Below are 18,411 nucleotides of genomic sequence, written 5' to 3' on the forward strand. Positions count from 1 at the left end.
TTTAGAGGTCTCATAGGACACCCAGCAGGAATAGCAGAGCTTCACATGCACTCAGGTTTGTGGCCGGTATGGCTGTTAGTTGAGTGTCATCCCTTGCACCTAAAGGTTGCCGGTTCGATTCCATATTGGGGCACATGCCCAGGTTGTGGGCTCAGCTGCTGGTTGGGGTGCATGTGGGAGGCAGCCGATCAATGTTTCTCTCTCACATTGATTTTTTCGCACTCTCTCTTCATCTCTCTCTCTCTCTCTCCCTCTCCCTTCCTTTCTCTCTAAAGTCAATAAAAACATATTTTAAAAAATAAAGAAATAAACCAGGATGTATATGCATTATATCCCACAGAAAAAGAAAGTCAGTGGCCATGTCAAGCAAGGCTTGAACCAAGGTCTCTAGATTCCCAGTTTGATATATGTATAATTATATATTAATACATAATTATATATAATTAATACATAGTTATATATTAATACATAATTATTATATCTAATTTAACATAGTAACAGACATCATTGTTAATTGGTGGGGAACAAAAAGATACAAAGAAGAGCCCTAACCGATTTGGCTCAGTGGATAAAGCGTTGGCCTGCAGACTGAGAGGTCCCAGGTTCGATTCCAGACAAGGGCATGTACCTTGGTTGCAGGCACATCCCCAATAGGAGGTGTGCAGGAGGCAGCTGATCAATGTTTCTAACTCTCTCTCCCTCTCCCTTCTTTTCTGTAAAAAAATCAATAAAATATATATTTTTAAAAATCTACAAAGACTAAAATAAACAAAAACAGAGGGAAAGGAAAAAGACAAGCCACTGGAGACAAAGACCAGGAGACAGAAACTGAGAAGCAAGGCCAATGAGGTACAGAGAAAAAGAAGCCAATGCAGAGCCAGCGTGAGAGCCAGAGCAAGAGCGCGAGATTGACAAGACCACCAGACTGCCTTTAGCTTGGGGGCGGGGTTTGTCTGTTTTATTATTGCTATACCCTCAGCGCTTAGAGCAGTGCCTGCACTCAGTAAGTAGGTGCTCAGTGTTATGCTGACAGGAAATTGGGCTAGACAAGCAGAGTTCCTGCAGTTCCCAAGACCACCACTAGGTGACAGTAGCCCGATGCCCTGAAGCCACTCACTGCCTTAATCCAAAAGACTGCCTGCCCTGGAGGATTTGCAGCACAGGCCTGACTTTCAGGATGTTTTACCCGCCCCCGTCGCCGCCCCCCCCTCACCCCCCGGGCGCTCAGCCCCGCCTTTCCCTGCACCAGCCCTGGGCGACGAGTGACCTTTCCGCCTGAGACACCCTCTTCTTCACTCCCTGAGCAGTTAAACAACCCTTTGTCCTTAGCCCCTTCCGGCTGGGCCCCAAGGCACTGGATCTGTTCCAGACCCGGAGATGGGCTGGGAGGAAGGTGGGGCAGCTGGGACGAGGCCAGCAAAAAGTCCCAGGGACTTTGGGATCAGTTATTCTGGTTTTTCTGAAGGAGTCTGGGCCCCCAGCCCCCTCCTTTCTCAGACTCAGGAGTCTGGGCCCCAGAGTCCACACCCCCAGTCCACTCCTCTCCTCAAAGTCCCCATAGTAGCTCTCAGTTCCCTCCTAGGGGCCAGCCCAGGCTCAGAGGCCCTCTGGTGCTCCTTACTTCCTTTCTTTTACAGAGACCCCTCCTCCCCTCCACCCCCTCCAGGACTGAGACCAAAGCTGAGTCACAGGAAGCTCTGGGGCCCTGAGTCACCCCCACCGCCCAGCTCAGCCCCTCCCTGGACTGGAGGGAGCCGGCTCAAGCCATGTGTCCTACACACTGACCCCCACAGCCTGGAACTTCAATTTGGAGACAGGTGCCCTTCCCACTGTGTCCCCTTTGCTGCCCACCTCGCATCGCCCATGTCCAGCCTTTGCTCCTTTTGTCTCTCACTCGTGGTCTCCTTGAAGACAAAATCTCTCTGCAATAACTTCACATCTTGATTCTGGTTTCTGCTGTCTCTACCTCTGGGTCTTCTCTCTCCATCTCTGCTTTGTTTTTAATTCATTCTCTCTCCCTACTCTCCTCCCGTCCTCCTTCTCAATCTCTCTTTATGTCTCTCTCTCTCTCTCTCTCTCTCTCTCTCTCTCTCTCTCTCACACACACACACACACACACACACACACACACACACACATCTGGCTGCACCACTGAGGTCTCTCCCTCTGTGTCAGTTTCCCTGGTGCCTGCCCTGAGGCCCAGCTGTGGAGGGGCTGGTGCTGGAGGTCTCTGTCTGTGGCTTTGACTCTGTGTCTCTGGTCCTTGGCCCCTGAGTGGGGTGGGGTGGGGTGGAACTGGAAAAGGCCGGGAGAGAAACAGAGCTATGGACATGGACAGAGGGAGACCTAGAGTCAGCAAGAGACAGAGACAGAGAGAAAATGAGACAGAAAAGAGCGGAGGCAGAGATGGAAACAGACAAACACGGAGACACAGACATCGATAAGCACAGAGAGGGACATGGAGGCAGAGAGACAGTGGCAGGGAGCGAGAATAAAGAAAAACAGAGAGGGACACGGGAACGAAGACAGAGACAGATGCTAAGAGACACACAGAGACACAGAGGCTGAGGGAGGCAGAGATAGAGAGATAACGAGCAGAGAGAGAAGTGGAACAAACGGGCAGAGAGTCAGAAATACTTAGGGAGACAGAGACAGAGCGGTAGAAAGAGACAAAGGCATAAAAGGAGAGAAAAACAGACTGAAAAAGACAGGAGGCAGAAATAAAAATGAACCCGAGGTTTCTGGAGCTGGAGATACTAGGAGAGCAGTTGGAGGGGAGGCCCTGAGAACCAAGAGGGGAGGCCCACAGGGACCCGTGCCAGGCCCAAGGGTGGCAGGTGCCAGGGGCACTTAGGCTCAGCCCCGAGAGTGCCCAGCAGCAGCAGCTTCTCCGAGCAGACAGGCGTGTGGCGCCTGAGTGTGCCCTGGTCTGTCTCACCCAGTGAGAGCCCTGTGTGCCATAGGGCAGGGCCCCGGCACGGGTTGTGTTTTTGTCACTGGGAGTGTCTGTGTGTGTGGTTCGGTGTCTCTGGGTGTGTCTGTGTGGGTTGTGTTAGTGTGTTGCCAGGCACGTCTGTGCGTGTCTCATTTCCCTGTGGCTGGCGGGCCCATGTTTCTGCATGACATGGGACACGAAAGAGGAGAGGGGTTATGTCTCTGTGTTCCCCCAAGCCTGGTGCCCCTGGGGCCACCGGTGTGTCGGGAGATCAGTGTGTGACGCTGTGCGAGGTGAGTGTGTCACCGTGCCAGTGTGTCCCCGTGTTGCTGCAGGAGGCTTTTGATTTGTGCCTCCCACATGTGGTCACACCCTGCACTGTGAGTGCTGTTCGGTGTGTCAGTGTGTGGTGTGTGTCTCTCTCTGGGTGCTGTACTAGTATGTGTAAGGCTGTGTATCATTCAGTGAGGTGACCGTTTGTATTATGTGGAGGTGCCTGTCCTTGTTGGGGGCCTCTCCTTTCCCTGCCAGCAGCGGCCTGGGTGCCCACACTCAGAGTGTGTTGTGTTGTGAGGTTGTGTATTGCATTGTGCCGCAGGGTGTCCTCTGGTGGTGTGTGTGGTATTGTTGCAGGCCTATCAGCTGTGTCTGTGGGTCCCATCTGTTGAGTCGTGTGACACGTGGTGTTTGTCAGAGGTGGTGTGGGGCAGTGGGGTGCCGATGTGTTTGGTGTCGCTGTGTGTTTGTGTATTTCCCTGTGCGTGCTGCATTTGCGTGGTCGTGCGTGGTGGAGCATATGGAGTGCAGGGCCATGTGTAGCTGCTGTACACGGTGCTTGGAGGTGGCTTGTCAGAGGCGGTGGTGCATGTTTGTCCACATTGCCTTTGGGCACTGGGGTGCATGGAGCCTGTGCCCCCTTCCCAGGAGCACGATTCTGGGTTGTGTCCTCTGTGATGTCTTACTTTGGGCCCGCGCTGTTGGGGATTCTGTGTGTCACTGTGCAGCGTAGGTCTCTGCCTGCGTCCACTCACACTGCTCTCTGAATGGCACGCGTACGGGGGCACACTGTGTGCTGTGAACCAGCCTCTGAGCATCTGTGTGAGTTGCCATGTGCATGACATGTGTCCGTGTGCATTTTCCCATGTGCTGGGTGATGGGGACTGCCATGGGGTGTCCCTAAGTGTTGTGTGTCTGCACGTGTTGGATATCGTTCCCCAGGTATGTAATGCTTGGGACTCTGAGAGTGCACCGTTAACATCGATGTGTGTGTGTGTGGCATTTGGGCACCGCTATGTCAATACAATCTGTGTGTTTGCGGAACAGTTGCTGTATGTTGTGCTTGTGTAGCTATGTATGTGCATCCAATATGTGGTGTCGGGGTGTGGCTGTGAGTGTCAGGCAATGTTGTGCCCATTTTGATCGCAATGTTTGTGCCTGTGTGTAGACAATATTTGGGTGGCTGTGTGTGCCACGGGGCGCTGTCTGCCTCCTCGCTGAGTGCCGGAGTGTGTCACACCACGTATGTGGTGTCTGGGTGTGGCTGTGGGTTTCAGAACTTGTTGGGAGTTGTGAGTCACTTGGTGTAGGTTGTGTGGTGTGGCCATGTGTGTTCGGATCTGTCTATGACCATGCTGGCTGTGCTGGTGTCACATGGTGCCTGGGTGTGGCTAGATGAAGGTGTGTGTTCACAGTGCAGACCGTTGTGTGTGAGCATTGTGTCAGTGTGTCTTTATCCACGAGGATGCACGATTCTTCCTTGCTCTGCCCCAAGACACACTCCAGCCCCTCCTTAGTCTGAGAAGCGGGGTTGGAGAGCCTCCCCTCTGCCCAAGGGCCTCCCGGCCCCTCCCTGCCCTGCCCAGCAGACACCACCCCCAGAGGGCACCGGCTCTCTGTGCCTCAAAGCAAGAGCCCCAGAGCAACTGAGCGGAGCAGGCTGAGGACCTGCAAGCCACAGTGGCTGCCCTTTGTGTGCTGCGAGGTGGGGGACCCTGGGCAGGAAGCTGGCTGAGTCCCAAGACCCAGGGGGCCATGGGCGGGGAGCTGGTGCCTGGCCTGGGAGCCCTTCGGCGGCGAAAGCGCCTGCTGGAGCAGGAGAAGTGGCTGGCCTGCTGGGCACTGACACTGGCGGGAATTGGCATCGGGCTCATGGTGCTACACGCAGAGATGCTGTGGTTCGGAGGGTGCACGGTGAGTGGAACTCATCCTGGGCCACTGGAGGCTGGGGGCTGGGACTCCCTGGTCAGAGGGAGGAGGGGCCTGGGTGCTGGGACTCCTGGGTCAGAGGGGTCAGAGGGAGGAGGAGCTGGGGGCCTGGACTCTGGGTCAGAAGGAGGAGGGGCTGGGGGCCTGGATTCTGGGTCTGAGGGAGGAGGGGCTGGGGACTGGACTCTGGGTCTGAGAGAGGAGGGGCCTGGGGGCCTGGACTCCTGGGTCAGAGGGAGGAGGGGCTGGGCGCCTGGACTCTGGGTCTGAGGGTGGAGGGGCCTGGAGGTCTGGACTCCTGGGTCTGAGGGAGGAGGGGCTGGGGACCTGGACTCTGGGTCTGAGGGAGGAGGGGCTGGGGACCTGGACTCTGGGTCTGAGGGAGGAGGGGCTGGGGGCCTGGACTCTGGGTCTGAGGGAGGAGCTGGCTGGGGGCTGGAGTTTGGGATCTAGGGAGGCAAAGGCTGGGGGTCCTCTCTGCAGAATGAAGGGACAAAGGGTCTCAGTGTCTAGGTCTTTGAAGGTATTGCAATTAGACAGCTGGAGGTCCAGGACCCCTGGTGTCAGGGGGAAGGGGGCTGATCAGCTACTCAAGTCCCCCAAGAGCAGATTAGGGGAACGGTAACCATTGGTTTGGTGAAGGGAGGGTGAGGAGAGAAACTAACTTCTTCCAATAGGCGGGTGGCTCCTTGGTCCTTATCTAAACCCGAAAGTTTACCCAGAACCTCAGTACTAAGGGTAGAGGCCAGAAGAAACTGGCTGGGGTGGGGGTGGGAAATGGTCTCTCTCTCTCACACACACACACACACACACACACACCCTGACCCTTCTATATCATTAAGAAGCCCAACTCCCTCAGAATCTATATGCTGTTTAATCTGGGAACTAATGGAGAAGTAGGTTTATAGTAGCCTGGACTCCTGGTCCCAGGGGAGGAGGGCCCGGGCTCCCGGTCTGAAGGAGGAGGCCTAGAGCATCTTTTGGGGAAGGATCTGACTGAGGATAGCGAATGGAAAGGGAAAGGACAGGTGGGGCCCCGACAAGTCTGAGCAGGCTCCTGGCACATTCCAGCCCTGGTTGGCTGGGCCGCGATGGGGCACAGGGAGGACACGGGTTGGAATTAGTGGCTTGAGGACAGAACAGAATTGCTCAACAGGAAAGGAGGCTTGGAGACCAGTCTGGGTTAAGGGATGTGGAATCGGGCTGGTCCGGGGGGCACTGACTGAAGGAGGATTCTTGGGGGATGGAGGCTCAAGCTTGGGATTTGGGGGTGAGGGAGGCAGGCAGCTCTCTAGTGACCAGGAGCCCCATGGAAGGTCAGGACAGACTGGTTTCCTCCGGCCAGGAGGCCAAGAAGAGGGTAGCGGGCACTGAGGGGGTGGGGCAGCTGAAGCCCATGCCAACAGGAAGCATGGCCGAGCCTACCCACCGCTCCCGCTCCAGCACCCCGCCCAGCAGGGGATGTGAGGACATGGGAACCCTGGCAGATATGAAGGGACAAGGGGGTCACTCCTACTCCCTCCGTCCACCTTCTCTCTTTCATTTCTTCCTTTCCTTTTCCACCTGCCAGGCTTCTGCCTCTAGCAGTGAGGCTCTGCGGAACCTGCCGAGGCTCTGAGCCTGTTTTCCCATCTGTAAGCTGGATGAGGGTTGAAGTACGTGATCCTCGGGGTCCTCAGCAGCCCCGTGTCTCTGACTGCCTTCATACCAGCCCTGTCTCCCCCCCACCTCCAGCTCAGTCTAATGAGCCTATTGCACAGGGACCCAGACACCTGCTCTCCAGGGGCGAGGGGCTGGAGGAGAGGCAGGTGCCCAGGTCCAGAAGTGGAGGGGAGCAAGACAGAGGCCCCAGAGCAGGGTGGGGAGTGTCTGGGAACTGAAAGAGTAGACATGACCCCGGGAGAAGCGCACTGCATTGTGGGGCGGGGGTTGCGTCTAGTTGGGCAGTGTTTGGGACAAACTAAAGAAAGAGACAGGGAATGAGGTTCCAGAGAGGGTTGAAGGGGTGGGGAAGGCTGTAGACAACAGCACCATTGTTCAGGCTGGGGGGGGGGGCAGGCCCCCTGGAGCAGGAAACTGGCTCTCTTCCCCTGCACAGGGGTGGGGGGCCTACCCCCTCCAGGGGAGCTGGCAGCATTCTTAGGAGAAACAGGTGTCTTAGGAGAAACAGGTGGGAGCCCAGGTGGTCTCATTCCCCTGACAACACCCCCCAGGCAGGGACACCCTCCCAGACCCTCCTAGGGAATCTAGCAGTCCCAGTCCCCTCTCAATCCTTCCCTGGATTCCTCCAAGGTACTGCCACACAAAGAGGGAAAAGCCTTCTCCGTGGTTTCTGGGGGCCATGTGCTTACGGCCACATCTGCCCTGGGCTTAGAGCCAGGAGAGAGGGCGTTAGGTCAGGGAGAGGAGATGCAGGTCACAGGACGGGGAGCGGGGGGGCTTTCTCTGAGTCCCTCGGGGACTCAGCCCCCTGTATGAGGGCAGGGGAGGGTGTCATTCATTCCTTGGGGATTGAGTGATAGTTTCTAGGCTCCTTGAGAATTGGGGCATGGGGGTGGGACTTGAAGTTGCTTTCTAGGGCAAGACCAGCTGGGTGGGAAGGGAAGGGGAGGGGGCACTCTTTAGAGGCCAAATGTCTGCTTCTGGGTTTTGGGGGTGAGGGAGGCAGGCAGCTCTCTAGTGATTTGGGCGGGGGTGGGGGGGCAGGGTGCAGGCACACACCCACATACAAACCACTGAGGAACACAGTCCAACAGAGCCTCCTGGAGCAGCCCCATCCCTTCTTCCACCTGCAGCTCCATCTCCCTTGCACGCTCATGCATGCTGAGTTCCTGCCCCCACTCTGCCCCTTCCAGAGAGGAAGGGAGAAGGAGAGAAACATCAATGAGAATCATTGATTGGCTGCCTCCTGCACGCCCCCTACTGGGGATCAAGCCCACAACCTGGGCATGTGCCCTGACCAGGAATTGAACCGTGACTTCCTGGTTCATAGGTGGATGCTCAACCGCTGAGTTACCATGGCCAGGCTGAGGAACTATTTTTGATGGGGAAGTGGCCGGGAATTAAGAAGGAATGTGAATTTCAAGTCCTCCTTTAAGCCTTAGCGGAGCCTAAGGGATGTGGGTCTTAGGAGAAGAGCTGAGGAGGAGGCACCCGGCCAGGGTCCAGTTGGAAAGGATGGGGACCAGATGATGGTTTTGAGACTTCCCAGAATTGAGATGTTGGGAGGCACTGGGTTGTGGCTTGTGGGGAAAGGAGTCTAGGAAATTGGGAATTGAGAAGAAAAGGCTGTTTGGGAGGAAAGTAGAGGAGACTGACGGGGAGAGACCGGGGATCTCACCCCTTTTTCTCTCTCCCAACAGTGGGCGTTCTACCTGTTCCTGGTTAAATGCTCCATCAGCATCTCCACCTTCTTGCTCCTTTGCTTCATCGTGGCCTTTCATGCCAAAGAGGTCCAGGTAGGGTGGGCCCCACCCCAACCCCTTCCTTTTGCCGCCAGCCCCCACCACGCCCTGTCAGCTCACACTTTCCATCCTCCTCCTCCTCCTCCTGGCTGAGTAATGAGGTTCCTCTGCCCTGAGATGCGTCCACACCCTCACCACTGGGATGGGATGAACCGTGGACAGACCAACGGGGCCTCCTGGAGCAGCCCCATCCCTTCCTCCACCTGCTGCCCCGTCTCCCCTGTACACTCACGGATGCTGAGTTCGTGCCTCCAGGCCTCTGTCCACTCTGCCCCAGGCAGCCTCACATCAAGCCCAGCCTCCCAGATCTCTGTCCTCCTTCCCTGAGTCCCCACCTATTCCAAACCCAAGCAACCTGAGACCCCGGGGGTGTGCCCACGCCCTGCCCACTCCTGCGCTCCCCTCTGTGCCAGTGTCCTCCTGACTCAGGAGCCCTTCCCACCCATTTCACCCTCCAGCGTCATGTCTCTCCACCCCTGGCCCCCTCAGATGCACCCTCACCCCCAGATCCTGTTCCCTCCTCCCTTCCCCCTTGTAAAATGGGGTTAGTGGCCATGTGCAGTAATGGCCCTTGCAGGGCTGGTATGTAAGAGGTGCTTGGTAAGAAGTACTCGTTATCGCTAATAGTCGTTTGGGCAGTGAAGTGTCCTGAGCTTGTAGCCTGGCTGTGCCACTGCCGACCTGAGGGACCGGGCCTCAGTTTCCACATCTATAAGATGGGGGTAATAACACTTTCACCCCCATGTGTTGGGACCACTCACTGAGTCACAACATGTAAGCAGGGCCCCGCACATCCAGAATGCCCCCTCGGTGTTAGCTGTGGTCACGGCTCATGGTATGCCAACCACGCTCGCTATACTCACGTCCCAGAAACAGGACTAGGAGGTGGCTCTGTGGCTGTGGAGGGTAAGCTCTGGGAAGGCAGGAGTTTCTGTCTTTTGTTCCCATCATTTCATAGAACAATCTCAGGCACCTGGGAGGCCCCACCAAGTGTTCCTGGCCGAACGTTCTGGAAGTGGGCTGAACTAGGAGGGAGGGGAGAAGCGGGAGAAATGTCCTCCTCCAGTGCTGCCCTGCTCCTTGCCCACCCTCCGCAGCCCCACGCCCCTGCGCTATCTGCCTCCTTCCCTGGCCCGGCGGGCGTGGCCCCCTTATCTCCAGGCACAGGCTGGCGTCCGGCCGCCTGACCTTCATGTGACCCCCCTCCTTCGCCGTTTGTACCCTCCCCGCAGCTGTTCATGACGGACAACAGCCTCCGGGACTGGCGCGTGGCGCTAACAGGGCGGCAGGCGGCGCAGATCGTGGTGGAGCTGGCGGTGTGCGGGCTGCACCCGGCGCCGGTGCGGGGCCCGCCGTGCCCGCTGCCCAGCGCGACGCAGTCCTGGCCGGGCTTCCTGAGCCAGGGGGAGGCGCTGCTGTCGCTGGCCATGCTGCTGCGCCTCTACCTGGTGCCCCGCGCCGTGCTCCTGCGCAGCGGCGTCCTGCTCAACGCGTCCTACCGCAGCATCGGCGCCCTCAACCAGGTCCGCTTCCGCCACTGGTTCGTGGCCAAGCTCTACATGAACACGCACCCCGGCCGCCTGCTGCTCTGCCTCACGCTTGGCCTCTGGCTCACCACCGCCTGGGTGCTGTCGGTGGCCGAGAGGTGAGGGTGCTGGGTGCTGGGGGGTGGGAGGTGGTACCAGGAGCCTCTGGAGAAGCCGCTTAAGCAGCAGCGCCCTGTCGGAGGTGCAGGTTGGGTCCCTGGGGGCCAAGCAGTGGAGAAGGCTATTGTCCATATGTGTCCAGGCCAGCCCCAGCCCTTCCTCCACCTGCGGCCTCCATCTCCCCAGGCACACACAGACCCTAGGAAACCCTTCCCTTCCTGCTTCCCAACCTCTCCTGCCTCAGGTTCCAGGCATCTGTTCTGGCTCAAAACCCAGGCGCTGGGGCCTGGCCAATCATTGCGTCTGCCTTGGAGGAGGTAGCACAGATGCACTGTAGGTGCTCACCGTGATGCCCACGTGGGGTTATTTGGGGGCCGCTCTGGAAGAGAATTCCCTAAGGGAACTGGTACCCGATTCCAGGCTGCCTGCTGGACATCCTGCCACCTGATGCTGGGCCTGTGCCCTTTCAGGACTTCAGTCAGTCTCCCTCTCCCCTCCCCCCCCGTGTCTCTCTCCCCCCCCCCTCTCTCTCACATACACACACACACACACACACACACACACACACTCACACACACAATTGGGGGTAACCTTAGCCCACGGTTCTCAAAGTGTGGTTCCGGGCCAGCAGCATCACCTGAGAACTTGTTGCAAACCCAAATTCTCAGGCCCCGTCCAGACCAACCAAATTTAAAACTCTGACAGGTGGCGCCAAGCACTTTGTCCTAACAAGTGACTGTGATGCCCACTCAAGTTTAAAGTTCACCTGGCAAAGGATTCTTGGGGGGAGGTGGAGAGTGAGAGGCCTGGCTTTAGATCTCTCCTTTCTGAGCTTGTTTTCTCATCTGTAAAACGGGTCCATTTTACAAATTCCACCATCTTTAAAGTCTCCCTGGCAATTCTAATCCTTTGTAATTTTAGACTTCATCTTGCAGGAGCTCACCTCAGTTTCCCCAGTTGGGGAATGGGTCATGATCAGGGTCAGTGAATGGTCCTCCACCATGTTTCTGATCTGAAAAACGGGACGATGGGGAGGGAGTCACATTTCTAACTCCCAAGGCAGAGGTCCTCCAGCTTGTCTGCACTTTGGGATGAGGAGGGTGGGCTTGTTTACAGCACAGACTCAGCCCCCACTGCTAGACACTCGTTTAGTGGGTCTGACCCTGATGCAGGAGGGGTCTGTGGGTCAGAGTTGGCCAAGTCCTGATTTTCGATCCCTTCCATGGCTGGACTGAAATGTCCCCTTCTATGAAGTGAGGGGGAAATGCAGAGTCCCACCAAGACTTTGTAGAGTCCCACCCACCTTTTTAGTCCTGACAGGGCCACCTCTAGGCCAGACAGCATCTTGTAGAAATTAGAAGAAAGGCTTCCATTCCTCTGGGTGGATGCAGACCTTTGCCGGGGTCTGACAAGTGGACTTCGGGCTGGGTTTCTGCCCCCTCTCAACCCCTCAACCACACACTCTGAATACAGCAGCCCTGGTAGCCTCGCTGACACGGAGCAGGCTTTGGAATTGGCTGCACCCAGGTTCAAGTCCCACAGACCAGAGAGGTTGAGCATCCAGCCCAGCTCACACAGCAGCGAGGAGGCCAGGCGGGCTCTCCAAAGCCCAGAACTTACTGGCTTTTTTTTTTTTTTTTTTTTCCGGGTGCTTCTGGGGACTGTGGGTATGTATTAGGAAGGAGGGTATCAAACACCATGGGACCCCCGGAGACATTTCAGATCTAACCCATCCTTCCCCATAGGCAGGCTGTCAATGCCACCGGACACCTTTCAGACACTCTGTGGCTGATCCCCATCACATTCCTGACCATCGGCTATGGGGACGTGGTGCCGGGCACCATGTGGGGCAAGATTGTTTGCCTCTGCACTGGAGTCATGGTGAGTACAGCCACCTCAGGGACCCTCCCCTATTCCCCACTGGTCACCCCCTGGCTCCAGGAAGCCACGGAGCCAACACAGGCAGTCAGGGCCACCCTCAAGAAACTTGGGTGTCTGGACCCCCACAGCCCCAGTCCCTCACTGGGACACAGCCCCCCAGCCCCATTTCCTTATAAAACACAGGAATCCATCCCCAAAACCCTTGCTCTCTCTGAAACCTAAGATCCCAGCCCTCATCCTCCTCAGGAACACAAGGCCCCTAACTTCCCAGCTCCATTTCCTTCCAGAATCCAGGAATCTACCCTGAGCCCCGTCAAGGCTCCGCATCCTGCCCCACCCCCTGGCCCCCTAGTCATCTAGGACTCAGGCACCGTTTCCCAGCTCTGGGAGAGGAATCCAAGCTCCCAGCCTCCATCGAGGCTACAGAGTCTAGTCATGAAGAGTATGCCTTGGGGACCCAGGCTGCCTGGGGCCAAAATCCTGCTCCTGCCACTTCCTAGCTGGAAGCAAGCCATGTTCCTCCCAGGCCTGGGTTTCCTCGTCTATAAAATAGGGTACTTATACCAGTGATCTCCTCGGGTTCCTGCGGAGATTAAATTAACTGAAACATGTAAAGGATCTCAAACAGTGCCCAGCACATAGGAGATGCTCAGGGAAGGGGGGCTGTTATCATGGTCCCAGGCATCTGCCACCCACCCCAGCACCAGTGCCCTCAAGGATGAGGCAGAGGCTCTCCAGCCCCATGATGCCTCCTCCCAGAGTCAGCCTCCTCCTGAATCCAGACATTCACCCTTTCCGCTTCATAGATCCAGGCATCCAGTTCCCCCCATGCAACCCCCTATTCCCCCGGGATCCAGCACCCAATGCCTTGGCCTTTAAGAGACCTCCCCAAGAGACCGGCTCCCCTTACCCTCAGGGACTCAAGCCGCCAGTCCCCAGCCCTGATGTTGTCCCAGGAAGGACATGTTGAATCCCCAGGGAGGAGGGTGAGGGACACCCTCGGTGACCTGATGGCCAACTGGGTGTGAGCAGCAGGGAGGAATGGTTCCCGCAGGAGCCTGAGGTCTGCCCCTTGCCCAGACCAGCCCTCCTCTCCTCCATTCATACCCTTAACCAAAGAGAATATTTTGATGGAGTAAATACACACAGGAGTTCATCCCAGACCCGTGATTTCTAATCCTCGCTCCCCGCTTGGAGCTGTTTGCCTGTCTGTCAACTAGGGGTGGTCAGGCCTGCCTTCTGGGGCTGTCGGGGGTGGGGGGTGGGGGGCAAGAAGAGCTGGTGGAACAGGGCTGGCCTGCAGAGCCCCACAGCCCGGTGTCATAGTGCCTGCTGTGCCCACAGGGCGTCTGCTGCACAGCCCTGCTGGTGGCCGTGGTGGCTCGGAAGCTGGAGTTTAATAAGGCAGAGAAGCATGTGCACAACTTCATGATGGACATCCAGTATGCCAAAGAGGTGAGGGCGGGCCTACACGGGAGTCCCAACCCCAACTCCCTCCTCCCTCAGACCCAGGAGTCCAGGCCCCAGCCCCTCCTCCCTCAGACCCAGGAGTCCAGGCCCCAGCCCCTCCTCCCTCAGACCCAGGAGTCCAGGCCCCAGCCCCTCCTCCCTCAGCCCCTCAGCCCCTCCTCTCTCAGACCCAGGAGTCCAGGCCCCCAACCCCAGGCCCCCAGCCCCTCAGCCCCTCCTCTCTCAGACCCAGGCCCCCAGCCCCTCAGACCCTCCTCTCTCAGACCCAGGAGTCCAGGCCCCCAGCCCCTCATCCCTCAGACCCAGGCCCCCAGCCCCTCCTCCCTCAGACCCAGGAGCCAGGCTCCCAGCCCCTCCTCCCTCAGACCCAGGCCCCCAGCCCCTCAGCCCCTTAGCCCCTCCTCCCTCAGACCTAAGAGTCCAGGCCCCCAGCCCCTCCTCTCTCAAACCCAGGAGTCCAGGTCCCCAGCCCCTCAGCCCCTCCTCCCTCAGACCCAGGAGTCCAGGCCCCAGCCCCTCCTCTCTCAGACCCAGGAGTCCAGGCCCCCAGCCCCTCCTCTCTCAAACCCAGGAGTCCAGGTCCCCAGCCCCTCAGCCCCTCCTCCCTCAGACCCAGGAGTCCAGGCCCCCAGCCCCTCCTCCCTCAGATCCATGAGCCCAGGCTCCCAGCCCTTCCTCCCTCAGACCCAGCAGACCAGGCCCCCAGCCCCTCCTCCCTCAGATCCATGAGCCCAGGCTCCCAGCCCCCTCTTCCCAGAGCCAAGGGGTCTGTCTGCACTGACCTTGTGTCACCCTCCCTCAGATGAAGGAGTCAGCTGCCCGAGTGCTACAAGAGGCCTGGATGTTCTACAAACATACACGCAGGAAGGACTCTGGAGCTGCCCGCAGGCACCAGCGCAGGCTGCTGGCTGCCATCAACACGTGAGGGCTGCTGTGTGTACATGCGTGTGTGTGTGCCCACACCCATTGCACCCACGTGGGGGGAGGGGATTGGTGTATGTGTGTGTATGTGTATGTGTACAACCGCATGCACCCATGTGTGACTGAAAAGATATCGGCCTGGCCCTCAGAGTGACTCTGTGAGTCTGTGGTGGCTGATTTTGCATATCTCGGGGTGTCTGTGGACCTGCATACCTGGGTCTCTCCCAGGGAAGTGGACTATGGGTGCAGCCCCCCACTTCAGCTCTCTAGCAACTCTTCCTCTTTGTACTGTATATATGTGGGTCTCTCCTCCCCTCATCCTTCCCTTGCATTAGGGCCACAACTGGGGACCAGGCTTATGGGAAAACTGAACCCCTACTTCTTCCCACAGGTTCCGCCAGGTGCGGCTGAAACATCGAAAGCTCCGGGAACAAGTGAACTCCATGGTGGACATCTCCAAGGTACCAGGATCCTGTGGGAGCGGAGAGGGAGGCTGGGGCCACGGGCAGGGAAATCTGGCCCTGGAATAGGAAACACGGCCAGGGCCTGGCACACACAGGCACTCAATAAAGGTTTGCGGTTGGATGAATGAATGATGCAATACCGAGTTTCTGAAAGTCATGTATGATACAGAGAGATCCCTTTTAAACTTTAAAAAAAATGGCACAAAGGACTCCAGTGTTTGGCTTTAAATTATTTTTATTGTCAACTTACTGACATGTGAACGGATATAAAATTCCTTCAAATTCTGACTCTTACACAATAATAAAACCAAAGCAAATTTACAAACCAAGCCCACGCACACATGGCAAAACCAATAAAAGGTGAACGCACAACACTGGCATGGGGAAGGGTGACTGTCCCCATGAAACTCAATCTCTGCTGCTCCTGTGAAGAGGGGGCCCAGGACCAGGGCTGCCTCACCTGCCTGGACAAGCCACTCAGCTCGCCACCTCAGGGGTGGGGCCATCACACCCCTTGGCTGGACTCACAGCGTCTTTTGCTTATCCGGTGGCCTTTGCTTTTCCTCATTAGTCCGTGACAGTTCAAACAGTGGTCCTCGGCACCCCTGCCATGGTAAACAGCCACGGATACAGGCCTCTCCGCTGCATGGCTCAGTGAGGAGGTGGTGGCCTAGATCTGCCGGAACTGACAGGCGATAATTTCCTAAGGTTATCTTGCCATACAACACAGAATTAAGGACTTCTCAGAGAAAGCTCACATGCCCTCACGGATGAAGCTGTGAATCCTGGTTTGGGAAGGCAGGGGAAGGGCTAGGTGGATTTTGAAGTCAGGCGTTCATCAGTCCCACAAGTACTAGTGAGTGCCTACAACATCTAGGCCCTATTGCAGGGGCTGCTTTGGGCCTGTCAATTAACTGCTCCAGGCCTGTTTCCTCAGCTGTAAATATGGGGACGGGATTCTCACTCCCCATGACTTTTAGGATTTTGCCAAGTAGTGGGGTGTGGTAGAGGTCAATACTTTGTACCTGTTACAATTGAGGATAAACCTGGAGGGCGTGTAACTAAATGTTGGTTCCACTGCCTTACTCCACTGGACAGGGAGGCTGTACCTCAGCCCTGATACCTCCAACCCTCTCTCTGCCCAGATGCACATGATCCTGTGTGACCTGCAGCTGGGTCTGAGCAGCTCACATCAGGCCCTGGAGAAGCGAATTGACACACTGGCAGGGAAGCTGGACACCCTGACGGAGCTGCTTAGCACCGCCCTGAAGCAGCTTCCAGAACCCAGCCAGGAGGCCACATAGCTGGTAAGGAGGCTGGGACCTGGTCAGAAAAGCATTCTGGAGGAAAGGTGTCTGTGGTCTGCACCCCATATGGTGAAGGGGGCAAGGGATGGCCTGAGACAACACGGGCTGTGCTGGGAAGAAAGGACTCCAAGCCTGGGACTGGATGGCAGTGGAGGAAGGAGACATTTCTCCCCTGTGCTGACCCTCAATGCCCTCCCCTTTATTGCTTGGAATCTGTCTGTCCCTCTCTTTGCCTGTCCCTGGGCACGTTCTCTGCCTCTGTCCAAATGCGGGCTGCTCCTAATCTCTTGGTGCTGGGTACACCCACCCTCTTATTTCCTCCTTTGCCCACTGGTTTCTGTCTGTCTCCACTTCCATGTCCCCGCTCTTGCTCCTCCTCTGGTGTCTGGTCTGCCTGTCCATCCATCTCCCTTTGTCTCCCCAGGACCCATGGAGGAAGAACCAGGCTACTTTCCCCAGGATTGAGGTCAAGGACATTCTCTCTTCTACTCTTGACCCAGCCTTATGACTAAAACACCTCAAATGCAAGGACTCAAGGGGCCCCACCTTGGGGTGGGTTGACTTACTGAAGCTGCTGGAGGGGCACTGGCTGAAGGAGGGAGGCCGTGGCCCATCCCGGAGGCCCCAAATGGGAAAATGGTCACCACTACCCCACATACCCTCAACAAAAACATTCTCACTGTGCTGCTACCGATGACCCCCAGTTTCTGCAGAAGAAGAGGTGCCTAGGGGCTGAGACAGCTGGGGCCCAGAGTGCAGGATCCTGGGGTGCCTCAGTTACCGCTGGTCGGCAGAGCTGAAGGAGCCAGGCCTGAAACTGGACAAGGCAGGAGGTGGCACCCCCTGTGGGAGAGCAGGGGGACACTATTTTTCTAGAGTTGCAGAGTATATGGTGGGAGAGGAGGTGGAGGGGGTGAAGGGGTTCACCAGTCTCTGTTCTTATACTTTGTAATAAATTTTAAACAAAGACAGAAGTTGCTGTTTCTTTCTAAACATATCCACACTTCAAACAGGCAGCTCATCCAATGGAAGGCCCTTACTCTGCCTGTCTGAACATCAGTTTCCCCACCTATAAAACAGGCCTTTCCTAAGCGCCCTCCCATGTCTGTAGGCTGCAGAGTCCTCAACAACCTCCCCACCCAGCTCAGAGACTAAGAACAAGGGCTTTGGATTCAGGCAGATCCTGGCTCCACCGTCCACGGGCGGTGTGACTGGGGGCAAATGCTTCCACCCCCCTGAACATTTCACCTCACCTGTAGAATGGGGCCACCCCCATGGAACTGGGTTAAAACAGCATGGCACAGAGGGTCAGGAATTCAGTAAGAACCAAATACAGGAGATATTCAACCTTTTTATTATTGCTATTGCTTTTCAGACAATGCTTGGCTGCCCCTTTTCTCTCTTCTGCCCTTCTCCCCTCACTAGAACCAAATGACAACTCACCCATCAGGAGACTAGCAGGAACCCTAAACCCTCACCCCTACACCCATCTCATAGCTGCTAGGACTCAGACAGGAAAAGGGAGGGGGCTGGCACTTCCAGAGATCCCACTGTATGCCCGCTCTGTACTCCCCTTTTATAAGTCATCAAGACCACTCCCCCATCCCACCCCACCCCACTGTACAGATACAGAAACTGAGGTTTCAAGTGGAGCCAGTCCTGACGCTGAGAACCAGGGCTGCAGGGTCCAGATTCACACCCAGCCTGTCCCTCTGTGCCCTGCGGGAGATGAGTCAGAGGCACAGTGGCCTTGGGGCTCGAACCAAGGTCTCACTTCCTACAGTGGCTTCATTCCTCTTTGAGGGGCTGATTCATGCTCACTTCCCTGGAGTTGCGGGGAAGCCGGGGCTGCGAGTCATCCTCCTCTGCTGAGCTATCTTTGGATTTCCCTCCAAGTCCGCAGCCAGCCACACCCCGCAGCCCTGCTAAACTGGGGCCTGCACCACCCACTGCCAGACTGCCCTTCCTCGCCACCAACCCACCTGGGGAGTAAAGGAGACAGGAACTCTGAAGACATTTCCAACAGCCGCCCCTCAGGAAGCCCTACTCGCAGTGTCACCTGGTAACCTGCCCAAGCCATTAATCTGGGACCACTCTTTCTACGTCCCCCTCCTGCTC

At 56.9% G+C, this 18,411-nt stretch overlaps 1 protein-coding gene across 2 annotated transcripts; it reads left to right on the plus strand.

Annotated features, from left to right (window-relative positions):
* The first annotated feature begins 4,848 nt into the window (after positions 1-4,848).
* Positions 4,849-17,253, plus strand: KCNN4 (potassium calcium-activated channel subfamily N member 4). Of its 2 annotated transcripts, none has more exons than XM_080644686.1 (9): positions 4,849-5,125; positions 8,503-8,598; positions 9,837-10,249; positions 11,996-12,131; positions 13,476-13,586; positions 14,404-14,522; positions 14,914-14,983; positions 16,132-16,293; positions 16,718-17,253. In XM_080644686.1, exons 1-8 carry the CDS (start codon positions 4,967-4,969, stop codon positions 16,288-16,290), a joined length of 1,263 nt encoding a protein of 420 aa, XP_080500812.1. In that variant the 5' UTR covers positions 4,849-4,966; the 3' UTR covers positions 16,291-16,293; positions 16,718-17,253. The 2 variants fall into 2 exon arrangements, with proteins under 2 accessions (XP_080500812.1, XP_080500813.1); XM_080644687.1 differs by lacking the exon at positions 4,849-5,125 and adding an exon at positions 6,760-6,795.
* Positions 17,254-18,411: the final 1,158 nt, after the last annotated feature.

The sequence above is a fragment of the Plecotus auritus genome (assembly GCF_963455305.1).
Source record: "Plecotus auritus genome assembly, chromosome: 10".
In the NCBI taxonomy this organism is placed as follows: domain Eukaryota; kingdom Metazoa; phylum Chordata; class Mammalia; order Chiroptera; family Vespertilionidae; genus Plecotus; species Plecotus auritus.

Bases quoted from the DNA above. Each gene is read 5' to 3' on its own strand.
- KCNN4 (XM_080644686.1), top strand. From the start codon at position 4,967: ATGGGCGGGGAGCTGGTGCCTGGCCTGGGAGCCCTTCGGCGGCGAAAG. The intron at 5,126-8,502 runs GTGAGTGGAACT...CTCTCCCAACAG, and splicing joins TGTGGTTCGGAGGGTGCACG to TGGGCGTTCTACCTGTTCCT. The intron at 14,523-14,913 runs GTGAGGGCTGCT...TTCTTCCCACAG, and splicing joins CTGCTGGCTGCCATCAACAC to GTTCCGCCAGGTGCGGCTGA.